Below are 19,977 nucleotides of genomic sequence, written 5' to 3'. Positions count from 1 at the left end.
CATGGGAGCAGAATCTAGACTACACAACTTGGGAGGAGATAGACAGGTGGGCGGTCGACCCAGGGAGAGTGCCGGAGCCCGCCTGGGATTCGATGGAGCAGTGCAAGGAAGGTTACAGGAGAATGAGGTTGGCGAAGCCTGCACGGCAGTGCGACAGGTACGAGAGGCAGCCCCAAAAAATGTTTTTGGGGGCACGCATTTAGGAGTGGCGCAAAGCCAGGTAGCAGACCTGAGCTCACTCCTCGTGCTTATTATAAGCAGCGCGTTACTGGGCAGGCACCGTGTTATGCGGTTAAGCGCACGGTGTCGCCAGTACGTGTCCATAGCCCGGTGCGCTATAGGGCAGCCCCCCGAGAGTGTCATGCGAGTGCGGGCATCGAGCCAGGGCGTATGGTGCCTGCTTAGCGGGTCTGGTCGCCGGTACGCAGTTTTGGTCCAGGGTATCCTGCGCCGGCTCTGGGTGCTGTGTCTCCGGGGCGCTGGGAGGGTGCAGTGCGTCCTCTGCCTGCGCTCCGCTCGTGCCGGGCAAATGTGGGAGTGGAGCCTAAGGGAGAGGTGCGCGTAGTAAGCACTAGATCTCCCGTGCTTACCCACAGCCCGGTTCAGCCTGTGCCTGCACTCTGGAGGATCCGGGCTAGAGTAGTTGTCCAGCCTGGGAAAGTGGTGCCAAGGCTGCGCACCAGAGCTCCCCCACAGCCCGGTCCTTCAGGTGCCTCCTCCTAACACCAAGCCTCCTGAGGGTCTCCCCAGCCTGGTGGTTCCGGTGGCAGCCCCACGCACCAGGCTGTCTCTCTGTCTCCTCCCTACAGGTGGTCCTGTCTGTCCGGCGCTGCCGGAGTCTCCCGCCTGTCCGGCGCTGCCGGAGTCTGAGGCGCCAGAGCTCAGTCCCGAGGCGCCAGAGCCCCCGCCCCTCTGTCCCGAGCTGCCCCTCTGTCCCGAGCTGCCCCTCTGTCCCGAGCTGCCCCTCTGTCCCGAGCTGCCCCTCTGTCCAGTGGGGTCATTGAGAAGGGTTGCCATGGAGGCTTGTGTGTTTGTGGGTGATTGTTCCTGTCTCTGTGTTTGCACCAGATAGGGCTGTTTTGGGTTTTCACGTTTCTTGTTTTGTTGTGTTCGTGTTTATCTTTGAATTAAACATGAATCAGAATAACCACGCGGCGCTTTGGTCCGCCTCTCCGTCAATGGAAGAAATCCCTTACATATAGAGAACCACTCAACTATGGCAATTGTATTTGGTCAGGGAAAAGAGGCTGTGCTGTTAAGATAAATATGCTTCTGGAATGTAGGTTTGACTGCCCTTAATCAAAGAGAATAAGTACATAGAAGAACCAATGCAATGACACATTATATATGCTAATATAAAGAAGTGAGAACACAACAGGTTGTGCTGAATCATGACCTCTGGAAACATTGTGGAGGATCACACTAGGCCGAGACTAGGTCTGAGTGACACACAGAGTATAGTGTCTAAATGGGGCTGTAGGCTGTGTGTTCAACCCCATCAGGCAGACAGTGAATCATAGGAATTCCCACCAACATTAGGCTAACCATACTGGAATAATCACACTTGTAATAGGTCATGCAGGGACTGTAACTAGCAGTGAATCATGAAGGGGTTTTACACTATAAACGGTATATAGATGTATGGTTGTGTTGTTCAGCACTGTAGTATGGATGAGGCTGTGTCACAGGAGAGGCTGCAGGCTCATGTTTTTTTTCCCCTCTGTATGTTTTTATCTATGTAGGGCACAATCATATTTGAACAGCTGCACTCAAAAATAAACACTCCATCTGTGCCCATCCACACAGACAAACTGTCTCTCTCAGTGTGTCTCTGGGTAGCTTGGCTGGTCTATGGCTCTATTGATCTAGAACCTACAGAGAAAAAATGTTCTGAAAACCTATTTAGGTAAATTATTGTCAAAACTATTTAGGATGTTAATAATTCATCATCTACTAGCCTACACACTGAATCTTCATAAAAAAAGACTGAGCCAGTTATAAAGACGGGGCTATATTGAGCCAGTTATAAAGACTTGGCTACACTGAGCCAGTTATAAAGACTTGGCTACACTGAGCCAGTTAGAAAGACTTGACTACATGGAGCCAGTTATAAAGACTTGGCTACATTGAGCCAGTTATAAAGACTTGGCTACACTGAGCCAGTTATAAGGACTTGGCTACATTGAGCCAGTTATAAAGACTTGGCTACACTGAGCCAGTTATAAAGACTTGGCTACATTGAGCCAGTTATAAAGACTTGACTACACTGAGCCAGTTATAAGGACTTGGCTACACTGAGAAAGTTATAAAGACTTGGCGACATTGAGCCAGTTATAAAGACGTGGCTACACTGAGCCAGTTATAAGGACTTGACTACACTGAGCCAGTTATAAAGACTTGGCTACATTGAGCCAGTTATAAGGACTTGGCTACACTGAGCCAGTTATAAAGACTTGGCTACACTGAGCCAGTTATAAGGACTTGGCTACATTGAGCCAGTTATAAAGACTTGGCGACATTGAGCCAGTTATAAAGACTTGACTACATTGAGCCAGTTATAAGGACTTGGCTACATTGAGCCAGTTATAAAGACTTGGCTACATTGAGCCAGTTATAAAGACTTGACTACATTGAGCCAGTTATAAAGACTTGGCTACACTGAGCCAGTTATAAAGACTTGGCGACATTGAGCCAGTTATAAAGACTTGGCGACATTGAGCCAGTTATAAGGACTTGACTACACTGAGCCAGTTATAAAGACTTGGCTACATTGAGCCAGTTATAAGGACTTGGCTACACTGAGCCAGTTATAAAGACTTGGCTACACTGAGCCAGTTATAAGGACTTGACTACACTGAGCCAGTTATAAAGACTTGGCTACATTGAGCCAGTTATAAGGACTTGGCTACACTGAGCCAGTTATAAAGACTTGGCTACACTGAGCCAGTTATAAGGACTTGGCTACATTGAGCCAGTTATAAAGACTTGGCGACATTGAGCCAGTTATAAAGACTTGACTACATTGAGCCAGTTATAAAGACTTGGCTACACTGAGCCAGTTATAAAGACTTGGCTACACTGAGCATGATAAAGGTGTTCCTGGTCTGTTACAGTTACCGGGAGACACAGTTTTCTCTAACACAGCACTTTGCAGTACAAATGGGGAGAAATGAAACGTGTGTAGGTGTGTGTGCGTCCATGGTCTATGAGTATGAGGAATGATACACACCACTGTAAGCTGTCCTAACAGGCAGACATTTACACCACATTATGCCTCTCTCTACAGTAACTATCCTAACCACGAAGGCTAGCCTAACCTTCTCCGCTAGTCAAAGAAAGTCACTAACCATTGCCTATTGTTTCTTTATGTGCCCATTGTCAGGTCGTGGCAAAACTAAAATTGTGCTTTCAACAGGCCATGCTATGCCAGACAAACATGCCACACAGAAATGCCCTCCATTCAGCCCTCACACAGCCTGCAGACCACAGACACCAAATAAAATGAATGTTAACTTGCTAAAGGCCAGGGAACTCAAAAAGAACTCAACAGAGTAGCAAAACATGAGTCAGTCAGTTTTTCCCTATCCTCCATGGCTCTATCGGAAGCTGGGCAGCTGGCTGACTCCGAACACCATCAGTCAGGCTAAATGGGAGAAATGTGGTGGCTGGCTTTCTTTGGAGTCGGTTCACTGAATAAACTGTTGTCCAGAGGAAAGAATGACATTTGAAGAAAGATAGAAGCACGTGCCTCTAACATTGTGGGCAATGAGGGGTATTCTACCACTGGCATCTGTTCCCATGCGATTTTCAATCAAAGTAGGCTATAGGACAGCCTGTCCTGGTAGCCTAGATTCCCCCACAGCACATGGCAGAGGAAAGCCCCCATGAATATGATCACATTGCATGCTATAAAGATGTACTGCACGAGTCACAACTATTCTAAATAAAAATGTAGGCTTATCAGACCCAAATCAAGTCTATTCCTGGACTTCGAAGCCATTTGAATAACGATTCTCCAGTGAGCATGCTTTGTAGTCCAGAAGTAATTTTAATCTAGGTCTGGGAAACCGTCACTAAGGTTTAAGGCCTAAAAACAAAGGTGGGTGTAACAGTGGCTTGTCTCGTACCCTCCAATGCCACCGACATAATACCGGAAGTGTATGTTTTCCCTGGCCAGCGGCCACAGTAACACAAGAGGGGTTTGGTAGCTAGGAAACCTGAGCGTTGTGGCGGGCGGAGGGAGCCGGTTGAAGCAGAGGTCGGAGCCTGGATTAGCGTAACCTTTCTAGGGTATGCTGCTCGGTACCGCGGGGCTCTGGGGCTCCCAGTCTGGTGCCTGCGGCCTACAGCCGCTCCCCTGTACATCTCTCATTCTTTATTTAACTTTTATTTAACTAGGAAAGTCAGTTAAGAACAAACTCTTATTTACAATGACGGCCTACCAAAAGGCAAAAGGCCTCCTGCGAGACAGGGGCTGGTAATTAAGATAAAAAAGAAACAACAACAATACACATATCACCACAAGAGAGACAACATGACATAAAGAGAGACCTAAGACAACAACATAGCATGGTAGCAACACAACATGACAACAACATGGTAGCAACACAACATGGCAGCAGCACAAAACATTATTGGGCACAGACAACAGCACTAAGGGTAAGAAGGTAGAAACAACAATGCATCACGCGGAGCAGCCACAACTGTCAGTAAGAGATGGAGATAAAACTGTCCAGTTTGAGTGTTTTTTGCAGATCGTATCTACCGTATCAAAAGCTTTGGCCAAGTCAATAAAAATATCAGCACAACATTGCTTAGAATCAAAGGCAATGGTGACATCATTGAGGACCTTTAAGGTTGCAGTGACACATCTATAACCTGAGCGGAAACCAGCTTGCATACCAGAGAGAATACTATAGACATCAAGAAAGCCAGTCAGTTGATTATTGACAGGTTTTTCCAACACTTTTGATAAACAGGGCAAAATAGAAATAGGCCTATAACAGTTAGGATCAGCTTGATCTCCCCTTTAAATAAAGGACGAACCGTGGCTGCCTTCCATGCGATGGGAACCTCCCCAGAGAGGAGAGAAATGTTAAAAAGGTTGGAGATAGGCTTGGTGATGATAGGGGCAGCAACATTAAAGAAGAAAGGGTCTAAACCATCTCACCCAGATGGTTTTTTGGGGTCAAGTTTAAGGAGCTACTATAGCACCTCGGACTCAGTGACTGCCTGCAGGGAGAAACTTTGTAGCGGGGCAGGGGAAAGAGGGAGGAGCATCGGGGCTAGTCGCATTAGAAGGGGTGGGAGATGAGGACATGTTGGACAAGCAAGGAGGCATGACTGAGTCAAATAGGAATCATGACTTAAGTGGTGATTAAAGAGCTCAGCCTTGTCAGTAACAACCACATCATCAACATTAAGGGACATGGGCAGCTGTGTGGAGGGTTTATTCTCCAACCGAGAGAACTGCTCCTTAAAGTAACTAACATTGGCCTTCCGGATAGCCTGAGTGCACTTATTTCTAATTTGCCTGAACGAGATCCAGTCAGCCTGAGTATGCGTGTGCTGAGCCATAGAGCCGTTCTTAGCCCTACTAAATGTCATATCAACCTGAATACCGGTATGTGAATATGTATGTCTATGGTTAGCCCTGAGGTAGGGTGGACTAGCCTGGTTACAGATCTTTTTGTGCAGTATAGCCAACTACAATGGTCATTTTCATACCCATTGTCTATACAGCAAACAAATCTGGGATCAAGATATAGGGAGGGACTGGGAGGGAGGGCTCCCTAAATCCACCCCCGGTCTGTCTGAGGCTCAGACTCGGAGCCCCCCGCCCCATGCCTCTGTTTCCTCCACCACCAGCCACTGAACACTGACAGCCACCCAGCAGACAGACGCCAGGACCATCTGTTCAGCAGAACACCTCCCAGACACAGCTTCTCTGACTGGAGACTAGAGTTGTCACGATACCAGTGTGGCGAAACTACGATACCACATTTTCCTTGGTAAAAAAACAAACAGGAAGCAGACTAAACTCTATGGTTGTTTTCAAAAAAGTTTTATTTTCTACTATAGGACTGTTATGTCATAAGAAATTATGTCTGCTTCATTTTTTGTTTCCTTGCCACGATACTTCTGAGTATCGCGATACTGGTATCATGGTGACAACCCTAGTGGAGACACTTCCAGAACCTTCTACAGCAGACAGGATAAATCACCCCACAGTCACAGCACTCACTACATCCAACAGTGGAAGCCTACTCTAGTCCTAAAGACCTAATAATTTTATAAATAGTGGTTTATCTTAGATATGAATATACTCTTGTAGCAGGGTACTAGACCACTATAACAAGGTACAGTGTTGACCCCTTTCTGGAAGGTGTCTGAATTGGCAGCCAGACTGTGGTGTTTCAGGAAGGCTGGGTTAGATGGTGGGGGTGTGGCCCCTCAGCCATATGTGACCTGTGCTGATTTATAGCGCTAGAGGCCAGAGCACACAAACAAGGCTGAGACTTCATCTGCTGCACACATTGGGAGAGCAGAGAAGGGACACTTTAACCCGCTCTTTCTGATAGAAGTCAGTGCGTCACGACGATCAAGAGCTTCTGGTTACGCCGATTTCCAGATAAAAAGTATGTGTGTGTGTGTGTGTGAGAGAGACGTGTGCATGTGCTTCCCCCCAGGCACCAATAACCTTATGTTACACTGTTGTGCTACTTCAGACAGCGCCATCATGTCTCGTTGGCTCATTAAATGTTTCAGTCCATGTGGGTCTAAAGAAGTGACTTTCCCAGAACCTACAATTTGAGAGCATTTTAGTCAAACCTACAGACAGTTATACCGGTGCAACCTACAGAATATTATACTAGTGCACCTCTGATAGGTGTAGTGCAGGCTAGTTCCCCTGTTCCAATTCAATTAGGCTACATAATTGTGACTCCGGAGCTCTGGATATCCGACTGCACTCTCAAATTTGAGGAATGCTTGCCCAACTGTCCAAGCCATTGCATAACCATTGCATAACCACTTCCATCATAAAATACTAGTACGAACAGTGTCTTAATGCTCTTAACGGGATCAAACAGGCTACTGAACATTTAGTTCTTTATCACTAATCCTGTAAAGGTCCCATAAAGGTTCCTATCTGTACCTTTCATGTACTCTACCTTGACCTAGTAATACTAATGACTCTGATGAGTGTATATTCATTCTAAATGCTGACTAAAGCTAAAGATGACTTGTGATTAGTGTTGCAAAATATCTTCCTTGGTTATTCAGATATCCTGGTTGGAGGATTCCCTCCCTGCTTATTCCCTCCTGATTCTGGGAATCCTCCAACCCACACTTATTTCCAACTCTATCTGGGATTGAGAGGGCAGGTACAGGAAGTGACATACCTGAAGATGGGTGTGTGTCCTGGTTTGGGTTTGTTCCATGTGAAATGTGAGGGAACTGAGAGAAACTGTTCCCCTGGTCCGTCCTTCTTCAGGGAGTGCAAGGTGTCTTCCGAGGGAGAGTCCATGAGGGGGGACCCGTTCCCAGAGTCGTCCAGGCCCAGGTCTCCCTTCCCCCCCATGGAGCATGTCCGGTCCTGGGAAGTCTTCCTAGTCTTGGAGGGGATGTCTGCCTCGGAAGGGCAGCACTGGAACATGCCCATGGAGGGGCTTCCTATCCAGGTGTCCTCTGTCACGCTGCCCCTTGGGGACGGCTCGGGGGTGGGGATCGGGGAGTGGTGTGGGGACACGGAGCCCATTGGGTAGCAGATGTCTGCGCTGGAGTGGCGTCTCTTCCCGCAGGGTGAGGTGGGGCGTGAGGAGGGGCGGGACGGCGGCCGGGGGCTCAGCCAGTTCTCGTCGGTGACGGAGGTGCGTGGGGAGTGGCAGGGGGAGACTCGGGGTGACAGGGAGTGGGAGTGGTGAAAGGCAGGGTGGTGGTGCTGATGCCCAACCCACAGACCCTCCTCCAGGACCCCAGGGTGAGGGGAGCAGCCAGGGGAGGTGCGGGGAGACCCCAGGGTAAACCTTGCGGCCGCTTCGTTCAGCTCAGAGTCCACGTCATCGTACACGTGGGAGAAGGACTCGCAGGACGAGGCGTCTGAGAACCAGCTCCTGGAGGACAGGGAGCTGCAGGGGGACGGGCTGAGAGTTGAGTCCCGGTATGAGTGGTCTAAGGGCAGGTACAGGTGGTCCCTGGACAGGGGCCGGTCCCCATGGTGGTAGTCCCCATCATTACCTCTAAGATTGTCCTCGTTAGCGTCCATCTCCTGCTGACAGCTGGGGGAGATAGAGGTGATCTGGATGCTAGGACACTCAAAGGCTTTGGGAGGCCCCCCACCCCCACCTGCAGGGCTGGATTTGTTTTTGTTGACATTGTCCTGGACCTCATAGTTGGGGTCGAACACCTTGTGGGACTGCAGGCGCTGATGCGGGGAGGAGCTGATGACTTGGGAGTGGGAGTGGGAGTGAGGCTGCATGCTGCCATTGCGAGACTGACCCATAGACTGGTTGTTGACCACGGACTGCTGGCCCACATTGAGGATGTAGAACGACGTATTGTCGTCAGGCTCCAGATCTGAAGAGGAATGATGGAGAGAAAAAGGACCATAAGTCACCATCACAATAACCGCTCTATGGGCCATACATTACCTATTTGTATTATATGAGGAGGATGCTAATACTTGTGATCTGGCAATACCTTTGAACTGAATTTATTTCAACAGAACATTACTTTTACCCCTATTCCTGTGCGATAAGAGCCACTTCACCGCCAGGAGAGTGATAAGGATAGACCCAGGCAAACAGCTCCACTATCTCCCTGACAAACACCTTTATTGGTGCTTTATTGCTGTGGATTTCATTCTGCTAGTCTTGAACAGGAGTTGGCTTGACACACATACCACAGGAGGAGTTACTTTGCTTCGCTGCAAACAAGGATAGTCCTCATCTACAACAGTAGGTACATTATGGTCTACTGATAGGCTTCCTCCATGCCAGACATAGTCCTACATTCCAGAGGGGTGGGGGGCGAGAGAGGTGTGTGTGTGTGTGTGTGTGTGTGTGTGTGTGTGTGTGTGTGTGTGTGTGTGTGTGTGTGTGTGTGTGTGTGTGTGTGTGTGTGTGTGTGTGTGTGTGTGTGTGTTGTGACGGGCAGAAAGAAAACGGGCATGGTTCCAAGAGGGATAACCGATGAGCATCGCTCCTCAGGAAACAAATTCACACAACGGTGCATGCTCTCTCCTGTCATCACGGCAGCACCAGCAATCTAATAATACACATCAGCCCTGCCTCAGTGATGGTCTGGCCACACACAGGCACAAAGACAGGCACACACACATACACAGGCACAAATACAAGCACGCACACACACAAAGGATAGGTGGCTCACAGACAACAACCTATTGTCCACCAACACCACTCTATTTGTAGTTATTGATAAACTGGCTGGACCTAACTGGGACACGAACACAGGACAGAGTCACTACACGCCCCTGGACTCATCACGAGAAATACACCATGTCACGTTCTATTCCATAGTTCTGTTCAATATTAGGACTTAGTTCAAAGATGAAGAGAATTTGCAATATTGAACCTATGTAACTTTGTGAAAATACAGTTCACTTTGAACTACTGTTGCAACAGTAGTGTAAATCACTACTATCTCCTGTAAAGTACAAATAACCTAACCAAAGGTGCACATAATCATGATATTTACACACCCTGTTCAAGTCATATGCAATGGGGGTTGTGAAATTACAGTTCGATTTCAAAACAGTTTCTGCAAAAAAGCTGGTTCTTCTGGAAAAAAAATACTTTGAAAGGGTCATAAGAAGAGAAACAAATCCTGTGCGTCAACACATTTAGGAAACCACAGTCTTCTAAAGCTAAAGATGAGTAGAAATATCAGAATCAGACTGTAAAAAGGAACATTTTAAGAGAGGAGCAGCCTACTCAATTCTCCCTCCCTCCCTCCCTCTCACTCCCTCTCCCTCTCTCACTCACTCCCACCCTCTCACTCCCCCTCCTCTCTCACTCACTCCCACCCTCTCACTCCCCCTCCCTCTCTCACTCACTCCCACCCTCTCACTCCCCCTCCCTCTCTCACTCACTCCCACCCTCTCACTCCCCCTCCCTCTCTCACTCACTCCCACCCTCTCACTCCCCCTCCCTCTCTCACTCACTCCCACCCTCTCACTCCCCCTCCCTCTCTCACTCACTCCCACCCTCTCACTCCCCCTCCCTCTCTCACTCCCTCCCTCGCAGCAGTCTATTCATAGCTGCTCCAACAGTGGCCCTGCCTGCCTGTCAGTGTCACAAGACTGCTGTATCCTGTGACGACAGAGGAAGACAGCATCTGACTGACGGAGGGATAGACGGAATGTATGGTGTGTGTATGGAGGAGGACCACAGAGCGGGTCAACAGCCTGCTGCACTGTGCTGCCTCGACCCGCCCCCCCGAGCCCTCAGAGGAAGGACAAGACAACACACTAACAAAGGCATGGCGTACAGTATGTGGACGGATACACTAACTAAAGCACTGCTATCGGGCTGGATGGTCATGCACTGTAGGCCAAGCTTTCCATAGCATCTGGAAAAACACACACATTTACATTGTGTTGTTCTGTTACTTACTAGTCAAGTTTTAAAAAAATAATCATTCAAAAGTAGCGTGGCACGGTATACTGAAACGCTTGTACTTTTCCGATTCTAGAAGCTGAAAAACGATTCGGTACTAGAATTAGTATTACTTTTGGTACTTCTGTCAAATGTTTCTCACGCCGTCTACTGATTGAGAGAGGATCAAGTCTATCAGTGCAGTCCCCTTATAGCGCGAGAGTACGCTGCCTCTAGACTAGCACTAGACTAGCTCTAGACTAGCCTGTCCTGAGGAACTCGCTGGGAGTCTGGGCTGCATCACTACTTGCGCTGCACAGAAGTTAACACGCTTAAACGTCATGTAGAAATGTTGATTACTGTTCGCTAAACAATGTCCAAGAGCTACATAATACAACACTTTACAATGCAGAAAGTGTGTGTGTGTGTGTGTAAGAGAGAGAGAGAGAATGACGCCAGGGGTCTTAAAGAGACAGCACAGACTTTGATCAAAGAAGAGATTGCTTCTTCTATGCACATTTAGTTGATCAGTACAATAAAATAAGTCCCAAATGGAAGGGAAACAGATTGTTTTGATATCTGCAGTCCCATGAAATCAGTGAAAACAATCTCAATAACTATAAGGCATGCACACATCCTACTGAATATGATTTCATCTGTATTGTGAATAGGCTTAGTCTAAATCTTGATGACCCAGTTTATCAATCGACTAGAGATTTTCCATTCAAATAAATTATTACCATTATGTTGTCATGTAGTTAGTTATTTGTTTTACCAAAGCCAAACTGATTGTATGACTGACTCATTAATGCATACATTCAAAAATGTAATGACATCAACTGCCATTCTGTGACTTCTTTTTGTGCCTTCTTTTTTCCCTTGGTATTGTTTTGGTATTGTGATGGTATCAAGTATTGTGATAGTAAACTGGTATTGGTATCAAAATCTAAATACTGGTATCGTGACAACACCCTTCAAAAGGCACAGGCTTGGACAGCCCTGGTAGTTTCCCACGCAATTCAATAAATGTAGCGAATTCAATAAACGGTCAACGGTAGAAATCGAGTTAGACAAACCTGTAGGCCAATACTTTGTGAATCACATTGCGTTAAAGAAATCCATTGGGGGATATGAATTGAAAGTGGAAAACAATTCAGTTTACATTAGCCAGAAGTAAGCACTCAAAATACATTTGCCTGGATATTTAAAGTGCAAAGAAGCCAATATTCACTGCCAAATGCAGACATATTAAGAAGGGGTTACTTTCAAGGCAGTCATTTTCAATTGCATATTAATTAACAAGAGCAGGTCCACAAATACACCTCAGTTATTAAAGATCTATTGAATATTGTCTGTTTCCAAGAGCCTGCTGGAAAGAAAGAAAACTATCTGCCAACTGTTGTACGTGTGTGTGTGTGCGTGTGTGTGCGTGTGTGTGTGTGTGTGTGTGTGTGTGTGTGTGTGTGTATGTGTATGTGTGAGGCACCTGTTGTGTTGTATATGTACATCTCCCCCTCATTTAAATGCTGTTCTAAATGATTGAGGTGGCATGGCCAGCCATCAATTAATACTCAACCCTACCACACTGCAGGCTGCCAGCTCAGTTCATTAACATCACTCACTCAATGATGAGAGACAAGACAGAGAGAGACAGAGAGACTGACAGAAATGGTCATCTCCCTGTCTTGTCTGTGACCACTGACAGACATACAGCAAGAACAGAGTCAGACACAACACATGAGCCAATTAACAAAGGAAGCAGTGAAGCCATCTGATCTCAATCCAATTTTCCCAGCAGTGGGTCATTAAATATCTTCTGGTTCTTATGAAGGGCTCTTTGTTTTATTCTATCAAGAACTGTCTACAAAATAATGTATCACAGTAACGAACAGTGGGAAGGGCCCTATCTACATTTCTAACAGATACAGTGGGGCAAAAAAGTATTTAGTCAGCCACCAATTGTGCAAGTTCTCCCACTTAAAAAGATGAGAGAGGCCTGTAATTTTTATCATAGGTACACTTCAACTATGACAGACAGAATTCTAAAAATAAATCCAGAAAATCACATTGTAGGATTTTTAATGAATTTAAGTATTTAGTCACCTACAAACAAGCAAGATTTCTGGCTCTCACAGACCTGTAACTTCTTCTTTAAGAGGCTCCTCTGTCCTCCACTCATTACCTGTATTAATGGCACCTGTTTGAACTTGTTATCAGTATAAAAGACACCTGTCCACAACCTCAAACAGTCACACTCCAAATATTTATTTTTTAATGTAGTCTAGGCATACTGGTTGTATACATTTGGGATCTATCATCCCACAACTGTCCCAGAGTCGGTTTGGAATAGGCTATTTCTTTCTCGACAAGCTAACCAATAGAATAGGTAACCTACACTTTTCTACTATAGTAGATTGACATAGGCTAGTGATTTTGCTGTTTGTTACTCATCTTGTTGGCTGTGGAAAAGTAAATGTGGACATTTAAAAGTAAATGTGGACAATGTTCAAAGTGCACATCAGAATTCGTTAAGAAGGACCACATCATTGCATCATCGACTTGCATGTTTTGTTAATATTAATTACCATATTCTAAATGTTATTTCTGTCATTCTGAGCACAGTGTGTGGACGCCCTAATCAGGTGACGCACCCATTTGCATATGCAGTCTAGGTACATTTCTCAAAATGTCCGGTAAATTAAAATGTCGCCGGTCAAATGTCCGGCACCACATTCTCCTAACGGAAACCCTGGGGCACGTTTGCTACAAGAATAAACATTTTTTTTTAGACAAAACCATCAGTAGAGTTGAAAATGTGATGGAAACCCATTCGGTACATGAGAATTTAATCTCAAAAGTCATTTTTATTTGCACTACATCATCACTCACAGCCTTTTACCCACAACAAGTCAATTTGATGGAAACATCTCTGGCGGGAAAATGTGGATTTTAGAATATTCGCATGAAAATCGGTCACCAACCTGATGGAAACAGCTATTGTCAAAAGTCTCATCATTGTCCTACTTCCACATGGCATTGGAAAAAGGCCTGTGAAATCTGACTGTACTGTATTTAGCATATAGGCTACAATCTGTATGTGAGGGAAAGTGTGTTTAAATGCTCTGCATGACCAGTCTAAGAGCTCATTAGGTGTATTTTTTATGATGTGCTCGACAAGCTCCGCCAGCCTCCTCAGATGACTGATCTGAAACCCTCCTGTTAATGCCACGGTTTCATCACACTGGATGGTCTTCTGGGGGGAGGAGGGAAGGGGAGAGAGGTTTACAGACAGAGAGGGGGAGGGTTGAGAGAAAAGGACAGAAGGGGGAGGGAGAGAAGAATGGGGGGGGGACTTCTGGGGGGAGGCAGGGGGTAGACATGGGGAGGGAGGAGTGGAATGGACCGGGTGCCCTGGCTCACACCCCTCTCTGAGACCAGATTAGCCCACTGGACCGCCACTGAATACCTGGCGAGGGAGCTCCCCTGGGGGTGTCAGACCCGAACCACCTGCTCTCAGGATGAGATGGGGGGATGGAGGAGGAAAGGGGGGAGGAGGAGGAGGAGCAGAAGAGGAGAAAGGAGGAGGAGAGGGGGGAGAAGAGGAGAAAGCAGGAGGAGGGGGGTAAGGAGGAGAAGAGGACAAAGGAGGAGGAGCGGGGGAAGGAGGAGAAGAGGAGAAAGGAGGAGGTGAGAGGAAGGAGGAGAAGAGGAGAAAGGAGCAGGAGAGGGGGGAGAAGAGGAGAAAGGAGGAGGAGAGGGGAAGGAGGAGAAGAGGATAAAGGAGGAGGAGAGGGGGGAGGAGAAGAGGAGAAGAAGAGAAAGGAGGAGGAGGGGAAAGGAGGAGGAGAAGAGGAGAAATGAGGAGAGGGGGGAGGAGAAGAGGAGAAAGGAGGAGGAGAGAGGGGAGGATAAGAGGAGAAAGGAGGAGGAGAGGGGGGAGGAGAAGAGGAGAAGAAGAGAAAGGAGGAGGAGGGGGAAGGAGGAGGAGAAGAGGAGAAAGGAGGAGAGGGGGGAGGAGAAGAGGAGAAAGGAGGAGGAGAGGGGGGAGGATAAGAGGAGAAAGGAGGAGGAAAGGGGGGAGGAGAAGAGGAGAAAGGAGGAGGAGAGGAGGGAGGATAAGAGGAGAAAGGAGGAGGAGAGGGGGGAGGAGAAGAGGAGAAGAAGAGAAAGGAGGAGGAGGGGGAAGGAGGAGGAGAAGAGGAGAAAGGAGGAGAGGGGGGAGGAGAAGAGGAGAAAGGAGGAGGAGAGAGGGGAGGATAAGAGGAGAAAGGAGGAGGAGAGGGGGGAGGAGAAGAGGAGAAGAAGAGAAAGGAGGAGGAGGGGGAAGGAGGAGGAGAAGAGGAGAAAGGAGGAGAGGGGGGAGGATAAGAGGAGAAAGGAGGAGGAAAGGGGGGAGGAGAAGAGGAGAAAGGAGGAGGAGAGGAGGGAGGATAAGAGGAGAAAGGAGGAGGAGAGGGGGGAGGAGAAGAGGAGAAGAAGAGAAAGGAGGAGGAGGGGGAAGGAGGAGGAGAAGAGGAGAAAGGAGGAGAGGGGGGAGGAGAAGAGGAGAAAGGAGGAGGAGAGGGGGGAGGATAAGAGGAGAAAGGAGGAGGAGAGGGGGGAGGATAAGAGGAGAAAGGAGGAGGAGAGTGGATCAGACAGGTCTAAGAAAGCTGGTCAACATGACCACAACCCTCCTGTCCCTGTTTTAGAACCATTATATCAACAAACTATCATTAAAATTCCCTCACACACACACTCTGGCCCACACACGTGCACGCACACACACACACACACACACACACACTAACCCACATGCTCAAAGGTTAAATTAATGGGTCTTTGATTTATGACACTGACGGACCCACGGACCCACACTGACGGACCCACATACGAGATATGAGTCAGTCCTCTGGAAATGGACAAGTTCCTGGTAAGACATGAGGTCAGATGAGTTGAAAACTCTCCTTTATCTCATCTGAACATCTCATAATCTAACCAGACAATGAATAGAAAGCACAGCTGCTTTACTCTACTCCTGGTCTAGCCTGGCCTGAGGCCCCTGCTCCTCTCCTCTCTTCTCCTCCACTTCTGAGAGGCTACAAATGGATTGCGTCATACACAACTAAAGTGCCCCCACATCAGACTGCCGATCTGGTTAAATAAAGAGCCCTAAGAGGCTTTGCTGTTCCTAAGCTAATAATAGCTGGAAATCGCCTGGCAGTGGAGTTAAAGAGAAGTTTTGCTATAGGTGATGTAGGATAGGCCTCTCCGTGACACACCCCAGGGTCAACCATGTTGCATTCTCCACCATCCCCAGGCAACCTGACGGGCAGCCCCAACTAAGAGGCCTCCGAGGTGGCCTCGACCTGCCTCAAACATCACCTTCTCTCTGGAGCCCTGGGGATTCTCAGTGGTCTGGCCGCTCACGCCTCTTCTCCTCTCCTTCCCCGGCACAGGCTCTCCTCATGGTCTACCCTGCCCTGGAGTGGGTCAGGGTCATCTGGTCATTATTACTGACACACGTCATGTCCTAAGAAACAGCCTTCGGTTATAGTAAGGGGATCTACCACTCTCTTGTTGCCTCTCTCTCGCTCTCTTTCTCGCGTGACAAATTCATCACCATGAACTGTTCTTTCATTTACCCTTTTTCTCTGTGCTGCTACACCTGTGCTGTGTGTGCGTGCGCTCATGCATGTGTTAGTGCGTACATACACTACCATTCAAAAGTTTGGGGTCATTTAGAAATGTCCTTGTTTTTGAAAGAAAAGCAACATTTTTGTCCATTAAAATAACATTAAATTGATCCGAAATACAGTGTAGACATCGTTAATGTTGTAAATGACTATTGTAGCTGGAAACGGCTGATTTTTTTATGATAAACTTTGATTAGCTAACGACGTGCCATTGCAACACAGGAGTGATGGTTGCTGATAATGGGCCTCTGTACACCTATGTAGCTATTCCATAAAATCAGTTTCCAGCTACAATAGTCATTTACAACATTAACAATGTCTAAACTGTATTTCTGATCAATTTGATGTCATTTTAAACGGAGGACAAGGACATTTCTAAGTGACCCTAAACTGTTGAACGGTGGTGTACGTGTCCTCCAGAGCCACACAGGGCTCAGTCAGTGTGTGTGAGGCCTGGAGGTAACAGTAGTAACCTAACGCTGGGTTCCCTTTGTGTATCCAGGCAGGTTGATTAGACACACGTCTCTGTTTAGACCCCCTGCACACTGGGCTTTGTTCAGGGCCTGGCTCTCCTTTCTACTCTCCTCAAGAGCTGCTGACCAACACAGAGCCAGGGGCTGGAACAGTGGGGGACTCATTGACTGAAGCATGACTTGCACTGAGTACTAATTAGCCATCCAACCACCTCTGAAATAACATAAAGAACAGTCCATTTCTAGCTCATCATTTCTGCCATCTATCTACCCTCAACATTTTGGAGCAGCTTTTTAATGATACAATTGTATAACTATTACCATCTGTAATAGCGCAATTACACATCGTTACACAATTATAACCATTATTCAATGGTTTGGATTTTGGTCAATTAATGCCTTGGATTTGATACATCATCATTATCAGACAATAGTGACCACCTGAAGAACACATTTAATTACTTCCTTTCTGTTCTGCCTATCCAACAACAGCTGCCTGCCTGGCTGGCTGACTGACTGGCTGGCCACCTGCCCTCATTTCTAAACACAGAGGCTGTGACGCACACGGCGCGCATACTGTACTGTATATTACTGTTAGTAGGGCTGGCCTGGCCTACACCTGTGGCCCTCAATGCTGACTGGAGGGGGAGGAGTGGGGATGCCTCAAACCTCCCGTTGAACTCTGTAGGTCGGCTACGTGTGTGAGAGAGGGGGAGGGAAAGAGAGAATGGGGAGAGAGACAGAGACAAAAAGAGCAAAGGAGTTATATAGAAATAGAAAATAGCTAAATATTTAGTTTTAAAGATGTTTTATTATCCCATACAACAGATAGGTGCAGTGAAATGTGTTGTTTTACAGGGTCAGCCATATTAGTACAGCTTGAGGCACATCGACAGACTGACAGATTTGACTCAAACCAGCGACCTTTTGGCTACCTGCCACTCCATTTAGTGATGTGCTGTACATAACTTGTGCAGTACAGCTCTAGGTAGACCTAATCTACCATTTATTTGATAGATGATTTAACCGAATCGGAGTTTAGCACTGTCGGGACTTTGATGTTATTATTACTAGACCTACGCGGAGCATGAGGGATATAATCCATACTTTTGACCGCACTGACGGTCTGAAATAGTACATCCGGCCCCGTAGAGGCCCAATGAACCTGACGGCTGGCTTAGCCAACGCTAACGCATGTTTGTTAGATAAATAAAGCTCCCTAATTAAGCATCTCATGCTTAATGATACAATTATAAGATAAACATTGAGAGTGGCCCAGTGGCCACCTGGATTAAAAAGCCCCCAGTGCAATAGGTTCACAGAAAAAGGCTATTCATATAGCCTATTATAGCATTTAAACTCATTTTAGTTTACTTACTTAATGTTAGGGATGTCGAGAATTTAAGCAGCTTTTCGCAGCTTTTTGTTAAAAATCGCGCAACATTTCAGCGCCCTGCTATTCATGCCAGGAATATAGTATATGCATATGATTAGTATGTGTGGATAGAAAACACTCAGACGTTTCTAAAACTGGTTAAATCACGGCTGTGACTATAACAGAACGTGCGTTTCATCGAAAAGTGCAGGAAAATCTGATCACTGAAAGTGGAAAACAATATCCATGCGCGACTTCCAGGAATTGTTATAGGTGAACCGGATTAAATGGGGCTGAGGTTGCAGTACCTACAGCTTCCACACGATGTCTAGAGTCTTGTCATTTGCCTAGGCTTTGTTTCTTGGTCAAACCGAATCAAGGGAACAGATTCCCTCCGGTCTCCGACCGGATGTTTTGGTTGAGATTTCTCAGGACAGTATTTCAATAAGGACACCTATAGAATTGACATCGCCTCGTGATCAATTGTATCACTTATTAACGTGTACTAATACCTAAAGTTGCATTACAAAAGTATTTCGAAGTGTTTTGTGAAAGTTTATCGTCGACTTTTTTAATTTTAAAAAATGACGTTATGTTAGAAAACGCTATTTTTTCCGTTGTTCACACAGTGTTCATAGATCGATATCTAGGCTATATATGGACCGATTTAATCGAAAAAAGACCCTAAATGATGTTTATGGGACATCTAGGAGTGCCAAGAAAGAAACTCGTCAAAGGTAATGAATGTTTTATATTTTATTTCTGCGTTCTGAGTAGCCCCCGGCTATCGCAAAATCTGTCGTTAGGTGAAGGTGCAGTATTTGGGGGATATATGCTATCAGATAATAGCTTCTCATGCTTTCGCCGAAAAGCATTTTACAAATCTGACTCGGTAACTAGATTCACAACGAGTGTAGCTTTAATTCAGTATATTGTATGTGCATTTTAATGAAAGTTTGAGTTTTATCAAAAACTATACGTGGCGTACTTGAAATTTCCGCTGATATATGTTCCCACCACGGGACCACTGCCCTAACAAGTTTTAATCAGTTAATATTAGTCCCATAAGACAAGAATTCCCTTTTGCAGAAATGTTATGTTACATGTTTTATATAGTCCTGGGTACATCTATTTTTCACATCACATACATTTATCCAGTTGCCTATGTACCAATAGGCTTCATACAGTCAACCGTGGTTGGTCACTGACTGTCAAACTACCCAGGCTGCATCCATTGGTTAACAGTGGTCAGGCAGTATGAGCGGTGACCCCCAGCTACAGTACATTAGATGATTGTCCTTTGAGCCGCGAATGCAGTCGTGACGATAACACAGCCCAACAAACAGCCTGCAATAACCCAGGGCAGATAGATAACATCAGTGGCTACTGCTCTGCTCACAGTACAACCTAGCCAGGGTGACATTTAAACAATATGCCTGTCCGTGCTGACTGTGCATACGCCTGATCCAGAGAAAGAGAGGGGGGCTAGGGAGAGGGAGGAGTGAAAGCAAGGGAGACCGAGCAGAGAAATACTGTGTGGGAGTGAGAGTAAAACTGTGACTGCACATGACAGAAATCTGGGATGACATTTACAAACTGTGAGTCTGGAAAAGAGCAGAGACTGAACTAAATAGGTATTTGATCTAACTGCCAAAATAGAGTGTGAAAGGATGGGGTGGCCCCAGAATGTGTACACACACACCTTAGTGCTAAGTAACATTGAATTTCAACTACAATATGTGTTTGTCTCCTATAAATAAAACAACTCAGTCAGTTGGAAAACAACTTGAAGGTGGAGCTGAGTAGATGAAGACGAAGGCCTACTGCGGCAGCGTAGC

At 46.5% G+C, this 19,977-nt stretch overlaps 1 protein-coding gene across 3 annotated transcripts in view; it reads right to left on the bottom strand.

Annotated features, from left to right (window-relative positions):
* The window catches only part of LOC118372868 (nuclear factor of activated T-cells, cytoplasmic 3-like), a 91,979-nt gene that overhangs the window by 59,575 nt on the left and 12,427 nt on the right, over positions 1-19,977 (bottom strand). For all 3 annotated transcript variants that reach the window (XM_052513434.1, XM_052513435.1, XM_052513436.1), the window contains exon 2: positions 7,404-8,577. In XM_052513434.1, coding sequence (XP_052369394.1) covers positions 7,404-8,577 — 1,174 coding nt within the window. The remainder of the gene's footprint in view (positions 1-7,403; positions 8,578-19,977) is intronic.

This window comes from Oncorhynchus keta, unplaced genomic scaffold (genome assembly GCF_023373465.1).
Source record: "Oncorhynchus keta strain PuntledgeMale-10-30-2019 unplaced genomic scaffold, Oket_V2 Un_scaffold_1109_pilon_pilon, whole genome shotgun sequence".
Lineage (NCBI taxonomy): Eukaryota > Metazoa > Chordata > Actinopteri > Salmoniformes > Salmonidae > Oncorhynchus > Oncorhynchus keta.
This window is presented reverse-complemented; position numbering and strand designations above follow the sequence as displayed.